Genomic DNA, 23,269 nt, shown 5'->3' on the forward strand with positions numbered 1-23,269 from the left:
CAGGGTCTCCTAGAGTATGAAAATTTCACTGTTGGCAATGCGCATGATAAAGAATTTTTTTTTTTCTTTGTGGTAGAGAAGTATGTTACAGTATTGGTTTTTTCAATATGCTGTATGTGTGTAATATATTGAAGTCAGAGAAACTGGATGGGCCCTGTGCCTCTGAAAGATGAGACTCATAACGGGGAGAAGAATAGGGAAGGATGCAAGCATGTCGGTGGTACTGAACGTCACCAAGCCTTTGCTTGAGATTTTGCTACCTTCATAATCACATTCTCCATCACGTTTACATTTTTAAAGGTAGCAGGAAGCCCTAAGCGCATTATTGGTAAAACATCCTGTTAAATGCTAACAAATAACTAATTCAAGCTGGGAAAAAGGGGAAGAAAGTATACCACAAGCATTCAAGTCCCTCTGACTTGGTCAGGACCTGGCAGACGTGTTGAACTCACCTGCCCTATTTTAGAGTTATTTTATATATCCGAGCAAACTAACATTTGCAAGCTTGGCATAAATTTGCATGACAGAAGAACACAGGGTATTTATCGGGAACCTGACATCAGAGTGTACTATACAGAAGGCAGTACGCAGGTGATGTAGTCTGCCTAGGTTGCAGCTCATCAAAATGTTTTTATTGTCATTGTTCAAATGTTTATGTCAGACACGCAACATTCAGAGCAGCAGAAGCTGGTTATTCCTGCATGTCGGAAAGCAAAATCTGGCCCAACCTTTTTCAGGAATTCAAGAGTGAAGAGAGTTTGAAGGGACACTCCTGACAGCCGCAGCCAACATTTCACAGCCTGGACCCAGCCGTGTCTCTAAGCCTGGGCTAAGTGCAGCTGCCGCGGCTGCCAGAGGAGGGCGGCAGTCCCACAAAAGTAAATAGTGATTTTCCTTCTGTAATTGATAACCACAGGTAGGGCTGACACTTAAGAAATTAATCCTCCACACTTGCAAGCAGCAAAATAACATTGCTGAGCCTTCATGCTTGTAATTCATGCCCTTCATAAAAAGAAAGAAAAAAAAAAGACTATTTTCTGTTTGGTTTTGGTTTTGCTAGGGGCAATTTTACTTACTACTCGTTCTGTCTTTCTTTGGTCTAATTTGGCTGCGTGAGATAAGCAGTTTTCCGAGACAAGAGATGGCCCACGATAACTCAAAATAAACCCAATGCAACATCCCATTAAGCTTCTGCAAGAAACACCTTTCAATTCTTGATTCTGCTCGTAAGACCTCATTAAAAAAAGACCACCCAGCTGTTTTTGACAGCTATACAAACTACAAATACCTAATACTTTCAGCTCTCCCCCCCAGCTGAATATTCTGCAATTATTTCTTTCTATAAAGCACCTGCAGGGACTTGTACATCTAAATGATTAAGGGCAAAGAAAAATACATAAGAAGGGCTCTAGGGAAGGATATTTCCAGCAAGCAAGCAACAGTCAAACATAAAAATCTGCTAGAAAACTAATAGATCTTTCTGGGCCTGCTTGCTAGTTCCTCCAGCTCTGGAGTGAGCCTACTGCAAGTAATGCTACCAATGGCTACAGCCACAATGACACATCTTGGGCCCAACTTCTCAACTTGCTCAATCTCTACCTTCAATCTGTATTAACTCCAAATCTGTAAATCCGGAGCTAAGGGAAATAGTGCCAAGAGAAAACCCTGGAAAATATACTGTCCTATCCCATGCTCCAGCCTCCTACCTTTTCCCCCAAAGTAAGAGACATGATTATTCAGTCCTTTTTCTTGTAAAGATGGCTGTGAAAGCTGTGATCTATTTTTAAAAATGTATCTTCAGGATTTCTAATTGAAATACTGCTAAATTGAGACAGTTTGGTCCTGTTCTGGTGAGTCTACTGTAACACATGATAATTTTTAATCATGTTCAGAACTATGGTTGTCTCTGTAGACTAGTTTTAATATAAGCAAACATTATGCTAAGAGAAACCAGCTTATGATAACTATTCAAATGCAGGGAAAATGTTCAGTATGGTCATGGATACAACTGAGTCATTGCTGCAAGCTACAGACTAATGTCCTAGTGCTCCCACTGTGCCTGCGTTGAGAGCAAGTACATAGAGCACCTCCAGCTGGGTTCTACCTCTAGCGATTCCTTCAAAGTTTTGTCTTCAGGTACACCGCTTACCCATATCAGTAATCCAGATGGCTATTTTCTCATATAAGAAATTCAGTATCATGATGATGACAAAATTCAGGCATGAGGCTGTGACTGAAGTTGCCAGCTGAGGGGTCAGTAATCCGCTGATGGGCTGTAAAGTTTGAGTGTTCTCCATCAGGCTGGCAAAGGCAGCATACACCGCAAGACGATACACGATCACAGCTATCATGCTAGCTATAATCAGAGACACCTAAGGAAAGGACAGAGATTTGAAATACACTTACAGCTCAGTATAGCTATATACATGCAACTCTTGAAATAAGATGTAGATCATCATGCTTTCTAGTTTTTAAAATTTTATTCTTTAGGAGTATGAGTTCAGCAGCACTGAAACGCAAAATACACAGGCAAAATAATTTGTTACATTACATACATTAAACCCAAGAAAATTATTCTGTTAACGCACACAAAAAAGCAGACAATCTAATATCAGTACTAAAAAAAAAAAATAGCGCAGAAGAATACAGACTTATAGAAATGGAGATGGAAGGGTCAAGTTAGATTATATTGTCCGCTCTGAAAGTCACTCTGCAGATATTTCTAAAGAGGAATAAGTAGATATTTCATTGTAATGAATAATAGTTTTGGTTTGGGTTTTTTTTGCCTTTACTACAAGTTTTCTCAGTATGGTCTGTTAACAGCACATAAGCCAGAGAAAAAGTTATCCCTATGCTAAGATGTCCAATCAAGTTAATAATTAATGATGGCTTTTCCAAGGGTTTGTTGTTTGTTTGTTTGTTTGTTTTAAATCTGAATTAAATTGCATTTTGCATGACAGCAGAAAAATCTGCAGGACAACAGTAAAAGCATATGTTAATGTCATGATTAAAACCAGTTTGTGTTAATGTCATGATTAGGGATGATCAGCAGCTCTGATATACGTTAAAATGATGATTCAAAAAGATGCTCACCCAGAACAACACTGTAGTTCCCGAGACGCAGAACCGCACAGCCTGGCTAGTTACAGGCAAATAAGGCTCCATCTCCTGAAACAGTCGAGCAAGCACAGCACAGTTCACAGATCCATAATCTTATTGTAACGTCAAGCAGCACACAGAGCTCTCATCAGCTGTGTGAAAGTGCCCACATCCAAGGAAAACCTTTAGAACTCCCCTCTCTACAAGGGCCGATAGGACATGGGTTTTGAATGTGCTGGGGGGCAAAAAGATCAGCACAGAAGTGGCCATAACAATGCTGTAAAGTAAAGACAGTACTTGGAAAGAATGGTTAAACCTTTGCAAAAATCAATCAATAGCTGAAGGAAAAAGAACACCTCCTTCATTAGATGAACAGGACACAACTATTACTCTAATGCTAGGTCAGCTGTCATACAGCTCTGAGTCCAAAACTGGACTGAATTTCAAGAAATTCTTCACACTGAGGTTTCTTAAAATGGTCATTTATTTGGATGTACCACATTTTTCCACACAGCCAGAGAGAGTTTTCCTCCACTCCTTCAATTTATTTTTAATTGAAGAAATGGCTACATTCATTAGTTGCCAATCTCTGCTGCAGCATCAGGCAGCTAGGTCTTACCCAAGTGAGTATCCCCATATAGCACATGAACAATTTTCCATGTTCGTGTAAAGTTCTCTTTTTTGCAACCAATTCTAATTCCTAAAATACCAGATTACATGTGTTAAGAAAGGATCATTTAAGAACTAATGGCAGTGGAAGAAGACTTAGTAAAAAATAATCTGAATTTGATAAATCTTTGGGATAAGGCATTGTAGTATGCTTATGCTCCTCTTGGACAAAGGGGCACGGATTACACATGAGCGCAATATTAAGTGTATTATCAATAAGCATATTGAACCAGGAAATGCTTGTTTTGACAACAGAAGGTATTGAACCTGTAAAACATTGTTGAAAGGAGTTTATTTTCTGTTGCACAAAAGCCCAGAACGTGCCGAACGCACTGGCATAACGTGGCGTAATCATGCTGAATGCAATGGCCGCAACTGAGCTGCACATTTCTCCCTGACACAGCCAAGCAGTAGCCGTTGTTTTACAAGCATTGCTTCCTGATGGTGATATTCTTCAATCGGCATGCTCATACGCATGTGATTTTGTTTGAAGCGTAATGTGCTGTTCTCTCAGGAGAGATATACTGCCTGTGTCTGCCTAAGTACACTCACTAAACGCAATTATCAATACTGTAGTCTCAAGTCACAATAAGTTTTTTGATGGTGGTAACAGTTAAAGGCTCTATTAACAGAACTATAGAAAACAGCTGAAGATAAGAGCATAGATACCAGGTGACTTTACATAGGCTCATAACATTTTATACTTATTTTGTATTAATAAATAATATATATAATCTATACTAACAATAAATATTTCACATATTCTAGGCTATTCAACAAGTTTTATACTTTAGAACAAAATGTAGGCAATAATAAGCAATGACAGAGCCCAAGTTTGAATGGAATGCTTCATTATTTATGTAAATTAAGATTCTACTGTAATCAGCAAAACCAGATTTTAGCTATGATCTAGCTAGATGGCTGAGCATCATGAGCAAATGAGGTGTTAATTAAAGCCTCAAGATGGGCAATTTCTGTTTCAGTGCACCTAGAACTTTGAATCATGGCCAGGAATAATGAGGAAATAATTTTCTGAGCAAAGCAAAGCCAGCCTCGGGATGCAAAAAACTCAGTGACCTGTATCCATATTATCTTATCAGTCTGCGGAACTAACTTATTTGAAAGCACTGTCCTTTCACATGTTCAGTACTGCATGTTATCTAATGAAAGGAAATTACATTACAGCGTGGCTAACCTGTATGGTTTGCTATAACGGGGTATTGATAAGCATCACTGCTAAACTCTGCTGCACAAAAGCTTCTGAAAATCCACCAAGGTAATAAATTGATGTGTTATAAAATAAAAGGATTGTACAGTCATTCAATTTTTACAGTAATTGTTAATGCATACTTAGAAAGCACAGACCAGTGCAGTACCTCACTCTGAGATAAGAAAAATATATTACTGTCCAATTTCTATTTCCTAAAGAAAGTCCAAATAAACCATCCTACCCAAGAGATCTGCATGAATTTAGAGAAAGAACAATCTTCTCCCTCAGGACAGTTACACAAATGCACCTCACCCATGCCACCTTATGCTGTCATCTGCTGCAGCTGATTCACCTCACCAGACTACGGGTTTTGGTCCATGCTGTACGTAACCACTGCCTCCGAGTCAGCCCACGACTTCCCTGTCCTCACGCAATTACCCTCTGCTGCAGTCTGTTACTTCAGAACGCACAAGGGCCGCCTCTGTGAAGAACTAGCTAATCAAAAATTTATTTACCTGAAACTGTTTTCCTGAGCATGCAGAAATCAATACCTCAGCAGAGCCATGCTCAAAATCATAGTGTGTGGTTATCAAAGATCTCTGTGTAACTTGTCCAGCGTACAAGTGACAGGTATAACAACAGCACTAACGCTGCACGTGCAGAAGGGGAAGGAGAGACAGAAAAACTGTCTCATGAGAAATAAATTAGTGTACATATTTCCTAATAATTAAGGAGACAAGCCCTGAAAGACAGGGCGACTGTTTATAAAACAATGATTCTTCCCATGTTCTGGCTAAGCGTCTATTTCTTTTCTGAGGCCTGTGTTATCTAAGTATACTTACAACTAGTGAAAATAAGTTATTTATATGCAATTCTAGGAAGAGGAAGGATGATTTAAAACTACATCAAATTGAGGTGGTAGATGTTATATTGGAATGCAGCAATCTGATCCCTAAATTGGTCAAATAACTCATACCTAAATTAAATTGAAATGAAGACAATTAACATTTAATAAGTATTTATATAGAGTGTTTAACAGAGTTAAATAGTGTGGTTAATTGTATCTCAGTTAGATTTCAAACAAAGGGCTTCAGCAACCTTCATCTCTCTAGCGTTCCCCAAAGTAGTTGTGTATCAGAAGCGAAACCTCAACTTGTCCCACTTATGTATCTTTGTATCAAGACAACTGCTTCTTCATACATTGTGTAGGGGTGAGAAAGAGTGCTTTTAAAGGCATGAAGATTTCAGAGACTGCTACCTACGAACGTGAAGGACACTGCAAAGATGGTGTTAGCCAAGTGAAAGCTATCAACTTTGCCTTTGTATTCCTGATTTAACATATCAGTTTCCAGTGGAAATTAAAATCAATAGAGGATAATTAATGAAAGTTATGCACACACTCCAGAGGCAACCCCCCCATGTTCTCATTTATTGTGTCTCAAAGCCTAGATAACAAGAGACATCTGCAGGAAGAGAGCCATGGTCCAAGAGATGGAGCATGCCTGTCACGTGCTGACAGCCTTCAGTTCCTGTTACCTTCAGACTGGAAAGCTGGACGACCGCACCGCAACGGCCCTGCGCCAGGGTAAAGAGACCCCTGGATTTATTGACGCTAACGCAGCCATGCTGCTTTCGGCAGTTAAACTGTTTATCTCTGGTAGTAGTCAAAAAGCCCAAACCTCAGCACCCATCAACTGGATGCCTCCAGCGAGAAAACGATGTGTTACCAAATTCTGCTTTGATATTTGATGCAACCTGCTGTGTTCAGTGAGGGTGTGGTTGGCATCACGTTCTACATATTTCAGCCAAACTCACGGCTGTCAAACACTGCTCTGTGGAGAAGTAACAGCTGAGGGCCTGCCCTGCTTCAATATAAATGCGGCATTGCTTACACATGTCACACAAATCTTTACCTAGCCACAAGATACAGACTTGTTCCTGAGACAGAACTCACACATTATCAAACTTTCAACACACAACTGAATTTGCGTGCATGTCAACCAGCACGCTCATTACCTGAGTTACAGGATTCTTCTTCTTTTGGGTACATTTTGCCTCGTACTCAGGCCTCAGCTGGAGTTGTTGCTGTTCCTCTTCAAAATCAACCAAATCCCACTCATATTTCAGTCTAGCTTGCCGTCTCTTCCAAAACTCCAAGAAAAGTGTAACTGCAATTCGGAAGCGTTAAAATACAGTTAAGGGAGAACTGAACAAGTTCATGAAGCAAGTTAAACTTATTTCTGCACTGGCTTCTATTCTGCAGTCTATTATTTATCCTCACAGTGTGACCCATCTATTTTTACTGACTACCTATTGAAGTTCACAGCTAAGACCGTAATATGGATTAAGTCATTTATTAGCTAGTTGAATTCCAGAAGTAGATGACAGGGAAGATGTCAAGACAGGATATAGGTACTCCCATGGTTATGACGACTGTGTTCAATCACAGTTTAACTAACTACTTTTCATATGCAAATAGCAACACAGAATTAACAAAGGAACATGATAATTCAACCAATTGCTTGTGTATAAACCTGTAACACATGAACAACTACTACAAATAAGCAGAACTGATTTAAAGTAGTACGTTCAAAGATTTCTGTTGCTTTTTGATGATTATTTGATATCACGGTCATTTTTAAGATGGTGAATATCTGATGCTTTTCATATGATCAAGAGTGAGGCTGGCTTAATTAAGACACTAGAGGGAACTGATTTCACATATAAAATAAACAACTATAGAAATTATAATACTACGTAACATTTTAAAAGCCCGCTGTAAACTACTTCAAAATGTAAACCGTTAGTAATCTGATTTTCTTATTTGACCTGGAGAGGCTTTAAGGTTTACACAAACACAGGAAAGCTTATCTTCTGCAATTCTAAAAATCTTTTGCTAGTACTTCCTGAATGATTAATCCATGTCACTCAAACGGTAGTGCTTAAAACCAAGAAAAGTTTAGTGAAACACCCATACAACATCACCACACTCAAATTTTTGGGGGAAAATTCTCTATGAAAAACATTAGTGGCTAGATCCTTTGATAACAAATACACAAATAGATTTTCTGTTAGCACACAGAGATCTTTCTGTGTTCATGAAATGCTTATATTAGATTAATATACTGAACAATTATCACTTGATGTGAAACCATATAGAGAAAAAGTCAGGAAATCCACCTATTTCTGCATCATCAAAACATACTATCATGTATGAACTTCACTGGAGTAGAAGCCAACCACTTCTCATCCTAAAAGTGGTGCTAATAAAGCAGCAGTGATGGACCACCATCCAGTGAAAGGACACAAAAGCACTCTACTCCCTCACAGGCACACTGATAACGTGCAGGGCTTAGCAGAGAGGACTCTTACAAGGGCTGCATAAGGTTGGACCACTCTGTCTTAGGTTACTAAGGAAAGAAACAAACGTTAGCAGTTACGAGTACACAATGTTTATGATATCCTAGATATCTGCTGGGTTTTGTTTGGTTTTTTTAAGTTCAATTCCTCTGTAACTTTAAATTCTTTTTACTCTTTCATCACTTTTGCATCTGTGGCAGGATATTAGAGTGAAGCCATTATTCCCCTTATTTCCAATTCCAGTGTCCCTCAGCAGTTCGGCCAAGATCTCCTTATTGCTTGACATAAAACTTATCAAATGTACTCACCCCATATGCCCATGAAAATGGCAAAAAAAAGAGTTGCCACGTTGTCAAACAAATGGGAATACTGCAACAGAATACACAGGAACAGGTCAGCACCAAACCAGTTTTCAGTATGAACAAAAACGACAAGTGGCTGGAGAACCAGATACACACCTCTGAGGACTGACAGGTCGTGTTCAGTCTCCAGTACTCACACTCACGGTCACAAAGAGGGCACATGATGATCTCTCCTCCAATTGCAGGGTCACAGATTTCTTTGCTGAGGAGAAAAACATTGTACAGTATCTCTTTTCACAGCATCTGAGGAGCTGCTATATGAAATTTATTAAAAAAAAATAAAAAATGAAGAGCTTCATTTGTTCAAAGCTCAACATCTGCATCTTCACAGAGAAGATGCCAAGTCTTGTCACATTCACTGGTGTTAACCTGTGGTTGGTCAGGGCAAGCCAAGAAATGTAGAAGCTGCTACAAGGAGAAGAACTAGCAATTCACTTGGTATGGGCTTTCTGATTCTATCAGTAATGAATCAGAAGTCTGTAAGGAGCTGTACTGCACACGAACTGCTTTCAGGCGAGACATAAACAATGTTATTTCTCATCGGGTCAGTAATGCATTCAAAAAACCTTTTCTAAAAGCAGAAGTATTAATTCAGCTTTGATATCTACAGTAAAACTTGCTACTTCAATTTAACTACTACAGTGGGCGAAGTTTACAATCCTATGATAGCCCATTAGTACCCTGAGAAATCAGAACATGTATAGTAGTATTCTCAGGTGAATTCTGAACCTAGCTAAAATGTAAGTCTCAAAATGACGTAATTCAATAGAATGGATGATACTTTTAACCTGCTATTCATCTTTTATGGTTAAAACTCAAAATTTTCTGGAAGCTTTCTTATAAAAACCAGTGAACAATGAAACGTCAACACCCTTTTCCTCTCCTCCCCCTCTCCTCATCCCTGAGTACAATAGATCTTGGGACCCTTGAAGAAACAAATACAATGCTCATTTAAAAAGAAGCAAACTCCGGCTTCCGAGATACCGGATCCCTCTTTGATGGGAGAACACTGCTGATCTGTCCTGTACTCATGCTTTTGGTAGTTAGTACAAAGGATGACCTACGCAAAAAAGTCAATGGACTACTCTGCAAGATAGATTAAAATAGGAAAGCTTAAGGCAACAATAAACACTTGAAACAAACAATTTTGAGAGATGTCAGTGGTACTCTTAGGATTTTATGTATTGCAAGTACTCCAATATAAAAAGCTATTGCCAAATGGCAATAAAATATTGCTTTTCACCTACAAATTGAGTCTAATTAATAGTCACAAGTTCTGCATTAGCTGTCCACCACCATTTCAGTCAACAAAAGATAGCTGAAGAACAAATTTGCCGGCTCTAACAAGCTTTAAAAGCTTGCTACCTGTTTTTTTGCAAGAACAAAATTTTCACATTGCTTAGCTTTTCCTATCATAAACGCAGGAGATTTTCAACATTACACTCACCTGCTCATATTTTCATCCATTGTAAACAAGCCATAAAGAAAACAGATTAAGCCAACAACTGCTGCAAGGAATAACATCTCAGTGTAAAATCCTAGCCAGGCAAAATAGATTCCAATCTTCTCACCATAGTACTTCCTAAATACAAAAAAATGCAATTAATAGGAATACAAAGCAAAGTTTAAAACTGCAATAGTGCAAACTGGCCAGAGTCAAAATGAAACACTTGGCAAAATTCTCATTTAACAGAAATGCATTGATGTACACTGGAAAAATGAGATTTGAAGCTAGCTGTGAGAACTAGTTACGCAAGCTGAATGAACAAAATATATGGTCTCTCTTTGGTTTTCCTCCTAGTAGAAGCTCCAGCTTTAAAATCACTCTTTCTCCTTCCCACAGGATAATGTAAACAAAGATTTAATTTTTTGATTTTCCAAGGAATTATACAAATGAAACTGGGCACAACAGTCCAGATCATGTGGTTAGAACAAATGAGTACTTCACAGAAATACAACTGGTTGTGTTTCAAATGGGGCAACTGTAACCTGCGAATAAAGTAATGTTTTTGTTACATCATATGAGCTAAATCAAAGATATCTTGGGTAAGGTCAGTTTAAATTTGGGTTTAGTACTAAATTAAGAGTCAAGCTTCAAAACTGATTTTATCAGTGTTCTTTCAAGTCTGTGTTGAAATTTCAAAATTTCAAATCAACCTTTAAAAATTGTGGCAGATATTGATTATAAAATGCAAGGTATTCTTCCTATGTGTTCTTCTACAGGTGAATTATCTGTAATATACCTGACCCTGGGAGCACTGGCTAGATCGAAAGAGCCTTGATTTGAGATAAAGCATTCTTCCACTTACTAGTAAAAACCTGTGTCATGTCTTCCAAGGACCTGGTGCCCAATTAAGTATCTGATTCTCATTGGATCTCAAAAGTAGTAAGAATTTCCCAGCAGGATCAAGGTACTAACGAGTACTGCTCATATTACGATGAAAACAGAGTAAATATAATAAAACACAGGCAGTGTTTTACCTGATGAGGTCCAAAGGCTGCTCTTTGTAGAACCGCAAGAAACGGGCCCACTCCATGTACAGCGTATATCTCTCATTGTCACAGTTCGGATCATTTGCCTTTTTCCAGTACTGGCACTGTGAGCAAATCAGAGTAAAGGCAAAACACCTCATCGACAGACTCAAATACTACATTGAAAGAAACAAACATTAATGATGATGCATCCCTTCTAAGATTGTGCCAATTAAACTAATTTGAAATTCAAACTTAGCACTCTACTTCACCACTTTAAGTTGAACCCTTTTTATATATGTAATGTTTCAAGATAACACACATTTTCAGAAAACATCTATTGATCTTAGACATTAAGTTAGCCTGTACTGTAACCACACCACATTACATTACATCAGTGTTGTGTTGGTACAACATACTCATTTGCACGGGTGGATTACTGCAGTGAATGGTTTGTTCCTTTACACTGGTGTAGCATATGCAACTGCAGAAGCTGAAGCTTCCCTAAAGTAGAAAACCACTATTTTACTTGACTTCATTAAAAATAATGCAAATTTAAATCCTTCTCTATACTTCAGTCTCATTGTAAATTGCAAAGCCAAAAGCATGTTGCCGAAAGATGTAAACTAGGGGACATAAATTAAGTTGTTTCCTGCCTCCAGCCATAGCACTGCAATGTACTCCGTGCTGTGGCTTCTAAAGTTGTAAGGCGAGGGCATGCAAAATGAAATTCTGACACTAATTAACTTCAGTGGTATTCGTCACTATCATGTATCTACCTGTCAAATACTAAGAAAATTTTGGAACTTCATCAGTTTCCTAGAAATGAAACAGCACAAAATAGCCACAGTTTCTGACAGATCTTGTAATTTTATTTCGTGTTGTAGAACTCTGCCTTTAGAAATATTTGGCTATGTCAAATATTCATTTTGTGATCTTGGTTTTCCTTTTTTTCTGAATGTCTCTCAAATACAGAGAAAAGCATGAAAATCGGTTTCTAAACAGAAATCAAGAAGTTTAAACAACCTGAAGTTTGCATTTTTTAAATATTTTAAAAGGTTAAATAGTTATTTTTTAGACAATGATTTGAGAGTCTGTCTCATGATTTTTGGAATTTTTTCATACAATTTCTTAGCATTTAAGGTTGGTTGTACTTGTATAGAAGAGATTCTTGTACAGCTGCTTTTTATTGCCTGTATTTTTGGTAGTCCCAACAGTAAAAAGTACTTCCCAGCCTAAACTAGTCTTCTACAGCCTAGACTCTGATCAGCTAAACTTTCCCCCTGAAAACCTAAAGAATGTCCATTCATCCATTTCTTTTAATTTTCTAAGGGAGGAATAAATATTTGAAACATTTAAAAACATAAATCTATATAAAGTATTTAAAAATATCTTGTGGTAGAATTCACAGATATAAATAAGCAATTTAAGTTCACTAAAGCATTGTGACAAATCTGAAATAACTATTAAAAACAAGGAGAGAATTTAAGATTTAACCAATGAATTAAACACAACATTCAGAAGGAAAAAACAAATAAACAACCAAAACCTCATTTAAAAAAAAAAGACCATAAAATAGAGTAACCCATCTCTCTTGTTTTCTCCAAGGGACTTCAGGGCTAAATCCACATGTTGTACTAAAAATTGACCCTACAGCAAAACTAAACACCAGTATTTACCATCCTTACCACACTTCCAGTATTTGCAGTTGCTCACCAAAGCTCACTAGGAGATGGACAAGCGACCATTGCACACTGAACTGTAGGGCTCATGCAACTCATCTGACTTCAGTCCCAACATGGTATGATCCCAAGAGTATTTATATAACTACAGGTAGTATGCACTACTGCATATGTATGTACACACCTTGTACATACACACGGCTGAATGTATGCACCTACAGTAGGTATTCACTCCTTGTTATAATCTTTGTAATGTACTATCACATAATCTCTATCATAGACATCATAGGACTATACTATGGAATAAGCCTCTTACGAATTATGTGACTGACACGTAAGTATATGCTAGAAACTCATTCATAGGAAGAAACATTTCAGCACATAAAAGCCAAATAGTAGGGCTGGCAGATATGTCTTGTGTATTATAAACCAGAATAAATTACTGGGACAAATGGAAGGGCTTGAGTACATTTTCATTTCTGCTCGAAACAGCAAATGTCACAATAGGTAAAAGAGTAAAAACACTGGTAAATGCTCAAGGGAGCAGAAAGCTAAAATACTTACGTCATGAAGAGGATATGCAGCTGAATAGGTGCCATTATTTAGCAGTCTCTTAATCCCAAATTTTTTCTTCCCTTCTTCTGTTCCATACGGGCAACGTGTAAGAATATAATTAACCTGAGATTCAAACACAAGAATTTCAGACCTTTCCTGCTTTAAGGCTATTTAACAGAAACCTATAATGGTTATGCACTGTGTGTAACCTGCAGGAACAATACGCAAAAGCAAAAAGTGTTTCTTCAGAAGGCCTGACCCCGTATGAGACCGTTGAGGGTACGCTTGCCTTGTAGACATCCAGAAGATCCATTCCAACAAATAGTATTCCAGATTTATAAGAAAGATGCACAGGAACCTTGGCTTCCTCGTACTTACCCACAGATTTATATACTCCTCCTCTGCATGAATATTCTAACGGGACCACGTAAATCTACATGTAAATAGAAGCAGGCAAATTGACATACGTACTATTCTGTTTCTCATGGATGGTGAGAAGAAAGTGCTCTCGTCATTAATAAGGTACAGCTCCTGCTTGTCCTTGCTGAACGGTGCTGTGAAATAATCCGGTTCAGGGTGCATCACCTTCTCAGGGAGCCTGAGCGGTGCAAGCATACAGTCCAGGGGGTTCTCCACCGTTGAGGGAATATCATTTTCCTTGATGGGAACTTTAATGTTCAGCACTTCTGCATATGTGATCAGAACCTCCCATGGGGCATGGATCTTCACAAAATAAATCTTGCCATCTTCAGATTCCTGCCCCAGGAAAGTTAAATCAGACATCAGACTAAACTGTATTTTATTGCAAGATTTATGAGAACAGTTCTTATACAAAATTTATTGCCTTTTACATATTTTTGAAAGCTTTAAAAAAAAAAAAAAGGACGGGGCAATAGGGGGACTTTTTGTGTATATATATATTTTTTTTTTTTTTTAACTGAAAAGCTTATCCGAATGGTTGGCTGTTCATAAAGATAATCTTTGCGCTACTAAAAGCTCGCAAAAGCTTTTCAAACTACATTAATCTTGTACACTGAGGCCTGAATACTCTCATTACGCTCCGAGCGCATTGGAAACACAAGGGTTTGCCACGCAGGGCTGGCCACTTGGCAGCCCACATGTCCTGCAGGCCACCCTGCTGGACTGTAAAGCTGTTCTCTTTCCTGGAGGTGGCAGTTTTCAGACGGCAGAGTAGAGCATACAAGACGCCTTACAAAAAGGAGTTACCAGCCAGAGCTAAGATCTGTTACAGCCTCGCAGCTATAGTAAGGAATAACCTTACCACAGGCCTCACCCAACGGTATATGTTGTTCTAGCGTTCCTCTGCATACACAGGAGAAAATGGCATCAGAAGGTATTTTTAGCATGTTGCTCAATGAATCCCCATCTACGGCTGTTACAGAGTCTGAACTTCATCAAGAATTATTTTCCCCCACTCAGTCTCTGGCAGAACAAAGCATGCTGATTGAATAAATCAGCATCCCGTGTTCTCCAGTTCTTAAACAAAAGAGTAACACTACTCAAACAACGTCAAGTTGTTACATCAGGGTCCTTCCTCATAATTACAACGTGCAGTGGACGTATGCTAATCCATTCACTGACTTCCAAATATGTTACTAGTTGTTAGGTGGGATTAAATCTAGCTGTAAGCATACTTCCCATTTACATGGGTTTAAACGAAGTCACAGATATTTTGGAACTGATTTCTTTTTGTTATGAAATCAAAAGCCATCACTCCTTCCTGAATCAAAATTCTTTGCTTCTACAATTCTTGTGAACGTATCTGGAAAAATAATGCAAATAAGCACATTAAGCTTTCACCTAAATTAGTCACATTCCACTGAAATCTGCTAGCATAATTTAAATTTTTTCTCAAAGAAACAAAGTGGTATATATTAATTAATAATTTGCAGGTCTATTTCTTTGGTCCTAATTTTTCTCTCTTTTTTTTTTTTTTTTTTACCTTCTTGTCTTCTGTTTCTAGTTCCAAACCAGCTTTTTGCAGATTGCTCTCAAATTCTCTTCTTCTTTCCTGAAAAGAAATAAACACACTTCATTAACTCATGAAGTTAGCAACTAACTGATCACTTACTGATGACTTCACTGAGTTTCACTCCTCCTCACTGCCCTGATAACAACCCCTTAATGCTATGTGACCTTTGTAAAAGAAAGCAGACCAACAGACAAAAATCCAGCCGATGCATACCAGGCCACTTCTGAGTGAAGGCCAGCCTAGTGACTGCAACACATCAGGAATTGCACTGACTAGCAACAGGAAACCTATTTGTTAGGAATAGGCTCAAAAACTGTGCAACCTTGTTAACCAGAGAAGTAAATGAAGTCATGCGGCTTGAGCATTTTTGGCTCTTCCGGAGGGTGGTGTGTGCGGTGTGTTATTGTTCAAGTTTAGCTATATTTCTAAGAGAATGTTAGAACTAGATGAAAAGAGAAATTCTGGAAGCGTGTGGAAGACTGATCGTTTATAGTGACATCTATTTACCAGTTTAACTATCAAGCTTGATACAGATGTTCAAGTACTGATGACAGACAATTCAAAGAGTATACTTCACAAACAACATAACTGTAAAACTAGATAAGACTAACAAATCATCACGTGTAAGCTTACATATGCTTAGCTTGCATAAAGTCAGTGTGGACTTCATGCAGAAATAAACAAACCTGCCTGTGGCAGTGCAGGATGGCTGCATGACCTCTGACTTTGAGGCTTTTCTTGAAGTTCTGTATTTTGCCAAGCAATTCCTAGGTGGTGTCTTTAGGTAAGAACATTTTCTTCCCCTCCTTCTCTGTAGAATTTTTGCTCCTATTGAGAGACTGAATTAATTTCCTTTTAATCACATAAACCTTGCTGAAGAACTGCCAGGATAACTACAAGTTAAGCTAAATACTGAGCCCTAGCCTCTTCAGAACGCACTAGCTAGACTACCGATTTATTTCTAGCTAAAACCTGCAATGCTGTGTGATGTTTTCTCTATTGAAAGGTCTTAAATGACATTTTTCAAACACACTTAAAAAACCCCAGAACACCATAGTTTTCAGCCAATTTCCTTTTCCTGCATATCTGTGAGAAGCAGGCTACCCTATTTGCATTTCAGTTTGCATAAACTACTCAGATAAATGAATACAAAGAATAGCTTTAACGGCCCTCAAATCTATGTTAAGATGTATCCATACATTTTCTTGTTTTAGCAGCCTTGCATTTTTATCTGTCACATCTGATTTTACCAAATATTATTAGATATTATATCAGACACTGACCTAGATAAACTTAAAAATATGATAATTCCCGAGTTCTAGCACATGCTGGGGGCAAATGCTATTCCATGCACTATTTTTTAATTCATGTATCTCAAAAACCTGCCTACACGCACCTGTATAAACTCACCAGAGAACTCGTTCGCTGACCTGCTGATCTAATAGAGAACAATCCAACTACAAGGTGATTTATGATACATTTGAAAGTGCTATATTAAAGCTGACATTCCAGCCTGGTATCTGAAGCTACGCGCTACTCTGGATCACACTTTCTCCAAACAAAGCACATTGGCATGCGTTCTTTTCCCCAGCAAACCCTGGAGAAGAGCCAAGTGAGTCAGCTCAGAGGCTCTCTGCCACCAGAGACACCAGCCAGCTCCTCCTCCAGCTGTGCAGCTTAATAACAGACAGAGTCAAAGGTCTGGCCGCATCTTACTGATCTTTCCTTACTATACACTTAGTGTGATAAATTGCAGTGCTCTAACAGAAATTACACTCTTTTTACCACCTTGCTCTCTTCCCATAAGTCACCTTCTCCGAAACCCATGTCAATGTACTGAACTTTCCAGTCATTTGAAACAACCGTCTTCAAAAGGAAATCAGTTCACTGCAAAAAAACCCAAAACAGTGCTCCCCTATCTTCTCGCCAAATACTGGATTTCTTCATGTTGCCATCAAAGGCTTAAAATGGACAAAATGTACCCTTGGACCAGTGCTGTTTTGTTTTAATATGTACTTGTAAGAATTTTAAGCTTACTGTCCCAAACCTAAAAAGCTAGACCTGGTGCATCTATTTGTGACTCTGCTATAGATGCCACTCTGCAGTCACAGAGGGAAGCAACATAAGTAATCACATTACAGAAGACCAGCAGCAGTAGGCTTCCTCACGTTTTGTTTAAGTAGTGTTCTTAAGCCTCTCCAAACCATCTGTAAAAGAATGAAACCACATTTTCTGAGACCACTGTGGCCTATATAGGAGAGAGATCAGTAGATCATTCACCTCTCCAAACACCGCTGTAGATATCCCACACACTTAGACAGAGTAACTTTACCATCTAACGTATGCTTGGCTGTAATGAACCATCCCGATAAAATTAACAAAGCAAGATCCAAAGTCCAGCGGTACTAATATGCCCAATGCAGATGCAACACTGCATGATTAGGTACCTAAGGAAGACAGAAAACTGTTATAAACCTGTTTCTTGATAACAATGCTGTTACTGCTAGTAACGACAATCAATAAATAGGAGAATAAAATAATTTTAAGTTTACAACATACTATTCTTTAATCAAATTCCTTCTCCTTGCTTTTCTCTTTCCTTTAGGGAGTGCACACCAAGCTTAGAAAAGCCTTTTATGTATCAGGATGCTCAGGCTTACTTTTAACTGCAGTCACGTGCAGGATATTGGGAAATAAATATGGCCTTTAGGAACTATCACATGCTACTGTAAAGCGTACAAGAACTCTGCCCTTAGCTGTACCCTGAGAAAACACAATTCACTGCACAGGACTAACACAGATGGGCTCAGATTAAGCTCAGGCTGCCCACGCCGCTCCCTGGCAAGAACATTTCAGGCGAGGTGGTGCCTGTTTAGGAAAAGCCCCTTGTCGTCTCATCCGCCTGCAGCCACGAGAGCGGGAGGCTGACGAGACGGATGAGATAACCGGCCCTGCCGCAGCACCGCAGGGACTGCTCACATGGCTTGGGAGGATGCTCTGCATGCCCTCCACAGCACGAGAGACAGCAAACACCTTTCTTCTGCAAGTACCAGCCAGGCTTCTGTAACGCAGCAAGGAGAGGTGCCCAGTGTGGCTTAAGCCCAGTTTTCAGCTGCTCCTGCAGAGCCGGGGATGCGGCTTCTCCCAGTTGGCAGCCTAACAGTGCAGCAGGAACAACAAGCATCTGATTTTTTGCTGCCCCTGGCTCCCTAACTTTGGGCTATCTGGTGCCTGTGAGAAAGCAGAAGTTTCTGTCTGAGATGATGAAAAGTGGGAAAGGACTAGATAAAATTTCTTTCCCTATCTCCATGCCCCACTGGGGACGGGAGGACTTTGCTTCCAGTAAATATAGGAACAAGTTACTTTGCACAGAGATCCAAGAGTCCTAATGCTCTGGAATTTCTTGTAGAAGAAATACACTTATGGACAAATAAAGATCATGTCCTGGTCACACCTGAATAATCTCTTAGAGAGTTTTAGAAATTATGTTTATTTTTCCACATTCACATGCGTTTCATATATCAGTGAAATATTTCCACTTATCTGCTAGAGGCTTTCAGGAAAAAATATAAAGTATTGTCTCACAAAAATGTAATCCTCCTTTTTCTTTAGAGAGACTTTTTAGTTAGGATTTATTCATGTAGCTTATAGAAGGCAAGTTCAATACAGAGTTTGCGCTGCAAAGTTTCTGGGAAACATCAAAGTTGTTAATGCATTTGTTCTGCACGAAGCTAGAAAAGATGAACAGACCGCCTCTTACATCTGTATCCGGCCTGTGTTAAAACACACAAAGAAGTTATTCATCTCCTTCTTAGAAATGCAGAATAAAGCTGTTTCCTTGAGACAAGGAAACAAACCCGTTTGTCACAACTGTTATTCTCTTCCCATGAACGCTTCTATTCTTAGCTGTTACATTTTGCTGTATCATTGTAGTACAGAAATTCACATTTCTTTCCTGCGATGACTGTACAATAGCAAGTACAGTATATCAGACAAATTCCAAAGGCTGCAGTGCATCACTATTTAAATCTTGTTCCCACACAGACAACAGCACAGTACTTCTGTGCTAAGAAGTCTGCATTAATTTATGGGCATATTCATGTTATAAAGGTCTATGCTGGACAAAAATATAGGGCAAATTTAATTTTCTTAGCAGATTCCCTAAGAACCATGTAAAAACTCACACACCGTAACACTGATATCTTCATGCCTGTCTGTTCTGTGATGGCAGAGCTAACCTACAGAGCCACAGACCAAACGCCTCCTTCCATGGGGCCATAAACTCTTTTGCAAGTAGCAGACAAATACAGAATTAAATCTCACGAAACTTGATGCAGATGTTCTACTCTTTTGTAACAGAGAGATGTTTCTTCCTAGCTAAGTGCATTTTTACTTCAAAGAGGAACTTCAGTATTAGCTACTAGCTCTTGGGTTCTTCCCCATGTCAATCCTTCAGTCAATAATGACACGCATGTACATGGCCTCTGCTCTGGCAAAGATTCCTGCCACCCTCTAATGACCTATAAACCAATGAGAAGGAAATTGCTGCACACAATATGAACGAGTGCCTAGACTGAGCATCTGGCTCGTTTTCCTTCCCACTTGAAACATTACCTAAATAGTCTCCATTTCTTCCCTCATGTTATTTGAGTATGACTAATGGAAAAGTTTATTTTAAGGCTTGCTTTCACATATTTTGCATGGATATCTTTTTCTTCTCTCTACACTGATTGGTCTCCTCTTCCTTCTTTATTAAAATGTATTTTGCTTTATGGTAGAAGGAGGAACGTAGCTAGGATTACAGCCTGACACAGAGCCAGCGTGGATTTGAAAAAGTATGCCTTCATATAAACCTATGGTACCAGCTATAATATAACCCTTGGTCTCCTAAGCAAATCTCCCAAACGTGGCTAGCTGAGGAAAGCAGACTCTGAGATGCTTAAGATGGGAAAAGCATCAGAGATGATGACAGGCATTTTTGCTTTTTTTAAGGTAACAAGTATATGATGCAGGAGCCGTGTTCTACACCGGACCGTATTTGCATATAGGCAGCATAAGTCCTTAATGAAAACATTATTTCCTTCATAAAAGAATGTAAGCAGTAAACAATTTTTTGAACAGTCCAATTGTGCAGTTTTGTTCAAAGGAAATTATAATTTTTAATTATGAAACACTTTAATATGACAAGATATAGATGAGAAGCATTCTTTACTTCACAGACCTTTAGTTTTGATCATGATTTTGTCATAAGCTTCCATATAATTAGTTTTCTTCAGAAAGCCTTATCTTTCAGAATAATGTGATTACATGAGAATGAAGTCTTTTTTGGTTTGGTTTTTTTGGTGGGTTTTTTTTTTTTTTAGAACAAACTGTGGAGATGTGTATTGGAAAGACTAGTTTGCAAATGTAACCTCTCCTGGTCAGAAAGAAGGCAGTGAATAAAGAGAAAACAAAATAATCAAAATCCCCGTAATTATTATTTTTTAAACACTATGCTTATATGGAATTTATTGTTTGTGTTGACTGCATCTCACAGTACCGGATTTTTTAAATAGCCTGAATTTATGTATTAGTCAAGTTAGACCTCAAGTGTCAGTCTGAGCAAGGAACAAATACATGTCATTTACTGATTCAGTCTGACCTACTGCTACCATTCAGGCAACCGGGTCTTGCTGGGAAGTTCAGGGATGATCACTGACGAGCATTTTAGAGAAAGCCTGTACGTCATGCTCTGTTACATAGGAGGTCTCTTTTCAAAGCCACTTTAAATATTCTTCCAGAAGAACCGACACATGTAAAGAGCTAGTCAAGCACACAGAAGAGCTCAGAGAGGAGCTTTGTGTTTATTTTGCTTAGAGTATAGAAAAAAAAAAAAAGTCTTAAAAGGAAAATCACATGGATTCTTGGATCTAAGAATCCATTTCTGCTCTAACTGAAGTCAAAGGATGGGGAGGAAAAAAATTTATAGTTACATCTCATTTGGATAAAGCTTTGCTTATTTAGAAGAAACCTCCTTCATTTAACTATTTACAGATAGCTTCACCAAAGCCACAGCTAACTATAAGACTGTTAAATGAAGAAAGCAAAATAATTTGGATTACTTGGCATTGATTGTATAATATACTGACCAGCCTAAGTAATGGAGAGTGATCAATTCAGTAAATAAAGCCCCAAAAATCTAATTGGGTCATAATGCACAACAGTGAATTACACAGAAATTCAGTACATGGAATGGCTTTTTATGCAGCTATCAAGTTTTTAGCTAAATCCAATTCCAGCTGAGTGTAGTTATTTGAAAGGCTTAGTAATTGATATTCTGGTTATGACAGATAAGAATTCAGAGGACCTCAAAAAGACAAACTTACCAACTTTTTTTCCCATTCCTTATTAAGATCATCCACATAGGAGAGAACAAAATCAATTCTCCTGACACCGTCCCTGAAGAAAATAGAATCTTTGCTCTGATGTCTTTTATCAATCTGTGGAAGATATAGGCATATGATTAAAAAAAACCAAGCATTGCCGTTGCTCTAAAATATAACAGAAGACAAAGAAGTTCCCCCAAATTGCCTCAATTCTTCAGTTTCTTCATAGCTGAAGATATACTTGCACAAGTTTTAACAAGGGCTACATCCAGTTAAAATAATTTCAAGATTAACTGCTTATATGCACAAACACTACATGTAAATAACTGGTATATGAAGAATAAATATATGTTAGTATTTACAATAACCTGTGAACAATGCTACCATTTATTCTTTCACAGTCTTTACAATGTGTCATAAATGATCAAGACAAGTGTTATTTGACAGCATGGGTTTTCTTCTGCAGTTAGTCAGAATGCCACTCTATATAAAAGCCAGCTAAGGCACTGCTCATTGACTTGAAGCAAGTAGCAAAAAGTAAATTCCATGCATTGTATTCTACATAACAAGATTCACTAAACCAACCACCACAGAGAAATATGGCCCAGCTATGACTACATATGAAAATGCACACAAATGATACAGGGGTTACATTTCAAAATTGAGTATTTACTTTCTTGCGGGGAGGGAAATCTAATAAAATGTATCAATGCAACAGGGTAATTAGTATTCCAATTGATCTATTAACAGTCATCTTTTCATTTATCAGCCAGAATGTCGTAATAACAACATTCATCTTCTTCACTGATTAGGCTACAGTAATTAACGTTAAGCAAAAAAAGACTATTACCTCACTCTCCTAGGGAAGTTAGCATAATATTAGGTAATATTATTTATTACCATATCAATATTCAGCTCTACCAAATTGTTTGCAAGACTAGAGGTTCATACAGCACAGTGCTCTCCATAGAAGCTAACACTCTGGTCTAAATTTACCTCCATGCTAAGGAAGGTTGTTGGTTTTTTTTAACCACACCCATCAGCAAAATTGTATTTATATAGGACTGAATTGGGTTTTTATTTTATTAGAGTAGGAACAAAAAAAAAAGAGTAATTCAAAGGGATATGTCTCTGTCTTCTCCCTCTTAAGCCATGCAAGGATGCACGCAAAATAAATTCTGTGCTTTCTCAGAGAACTTTATAACTGTGAACCTTGCTCCCAGTTAACAAAAGGCATCACACAGTGAAGCATGTTATTACTGCAGCCATCCAAGCTACTTGCAATATCATTCATCACTGTTTTACCCTGAGACGTCGCTTCAGGAACAGATTATATCTCCTTCCACTCTGCCGGAATAACCAACAAGTAGTTAGCAATCCCACTGTTCCTCTCCAAGACCCAAACCAACTGCTTCGAGCACATACCCCCCAGCTACAGCTAGTGAGAAATCTGTGTCCTTAAGAAAGCCAAGAAAAGCTTCCAACTATTAGGAAAACACAAG

At 38.3% G+C, this 23,269-nt stretch overlaps 1 protein-coding gene across 9 annotated transcripts in view; it reads right to left on the bottom strand.

Annotated features, from left to right (window-relative positions):
* ANO5 (anoctamin 5) overlaps positions 1-23,269 on the bottom strand; it is a 61,665-nt gene that overhangs the window by 11,712 nt on the left and 26,684 nt on the right. For 4 of the 9 annotated variants that reach the window (XM_069804079.1, XM_069804078.1, XM_069804074.1 and 1 more), the window contains 11 exons: positions 21,768-21,881; positions 15,373-15,441; positions 13,881-14,165; positions 13,419-13,532; positions 11,182-11,348; positions 10,148-10,282; positions 8,797-8,902; positions 8,647-8,707; positions 6,995-7,146; positions 3,094-3,168; positions 2,150-2,372 (listed from right to left, as the gene is read on the bottom strand). In XM_069804079.1, the coding sequence (XP_069660180.1) occupies positions 2,150-2,372; positions 3,094-3,168; positions 6,995-7,146; positions 8,647-8,707; positions 8,797-8,902; positions 10,148-10,282; positions 11,182-11,348; positions 13,419-13,532; positions 13,881-14,165; positions 15,373-15,441; positions 21,768-21,881 (1,501 nt within the window). Of the gene's footprint in view, positions 1-2,149; positions 2,373-3,093; positions 3,169-6,994; positions 7,147-8,646; positions 8,708-8,796; positions 8,903-10,147; positions 10,283-11,181; positions 11,349-13,418; positions 13,533-13,880; positions 14,166-15,372; positions 15,442-21,767; positions 21,882-23,072; positions 23,115-23,269 lie in introns of all 9 variants that reach the window. The other 5 variants (XM_069804073.1, XM_069804075.1, XM_069804080.1 and 2 more) reach the window with 3 other exon arrangements.

This window comes from Haliaeetus albicilla, chromosome 16, assembly GCF_947461875.1.
Source record: "Haliaeetus albicilla chromosome 16, bHalAlb1.1, whole genome shotgun sequence".
Taxonomy (NCBI): Eukaryota; Metazoa; Chordata; class Aves; order Accipitriformes; family Accipitridae; genus Haliaeetus; species Haliaeetus albicilla.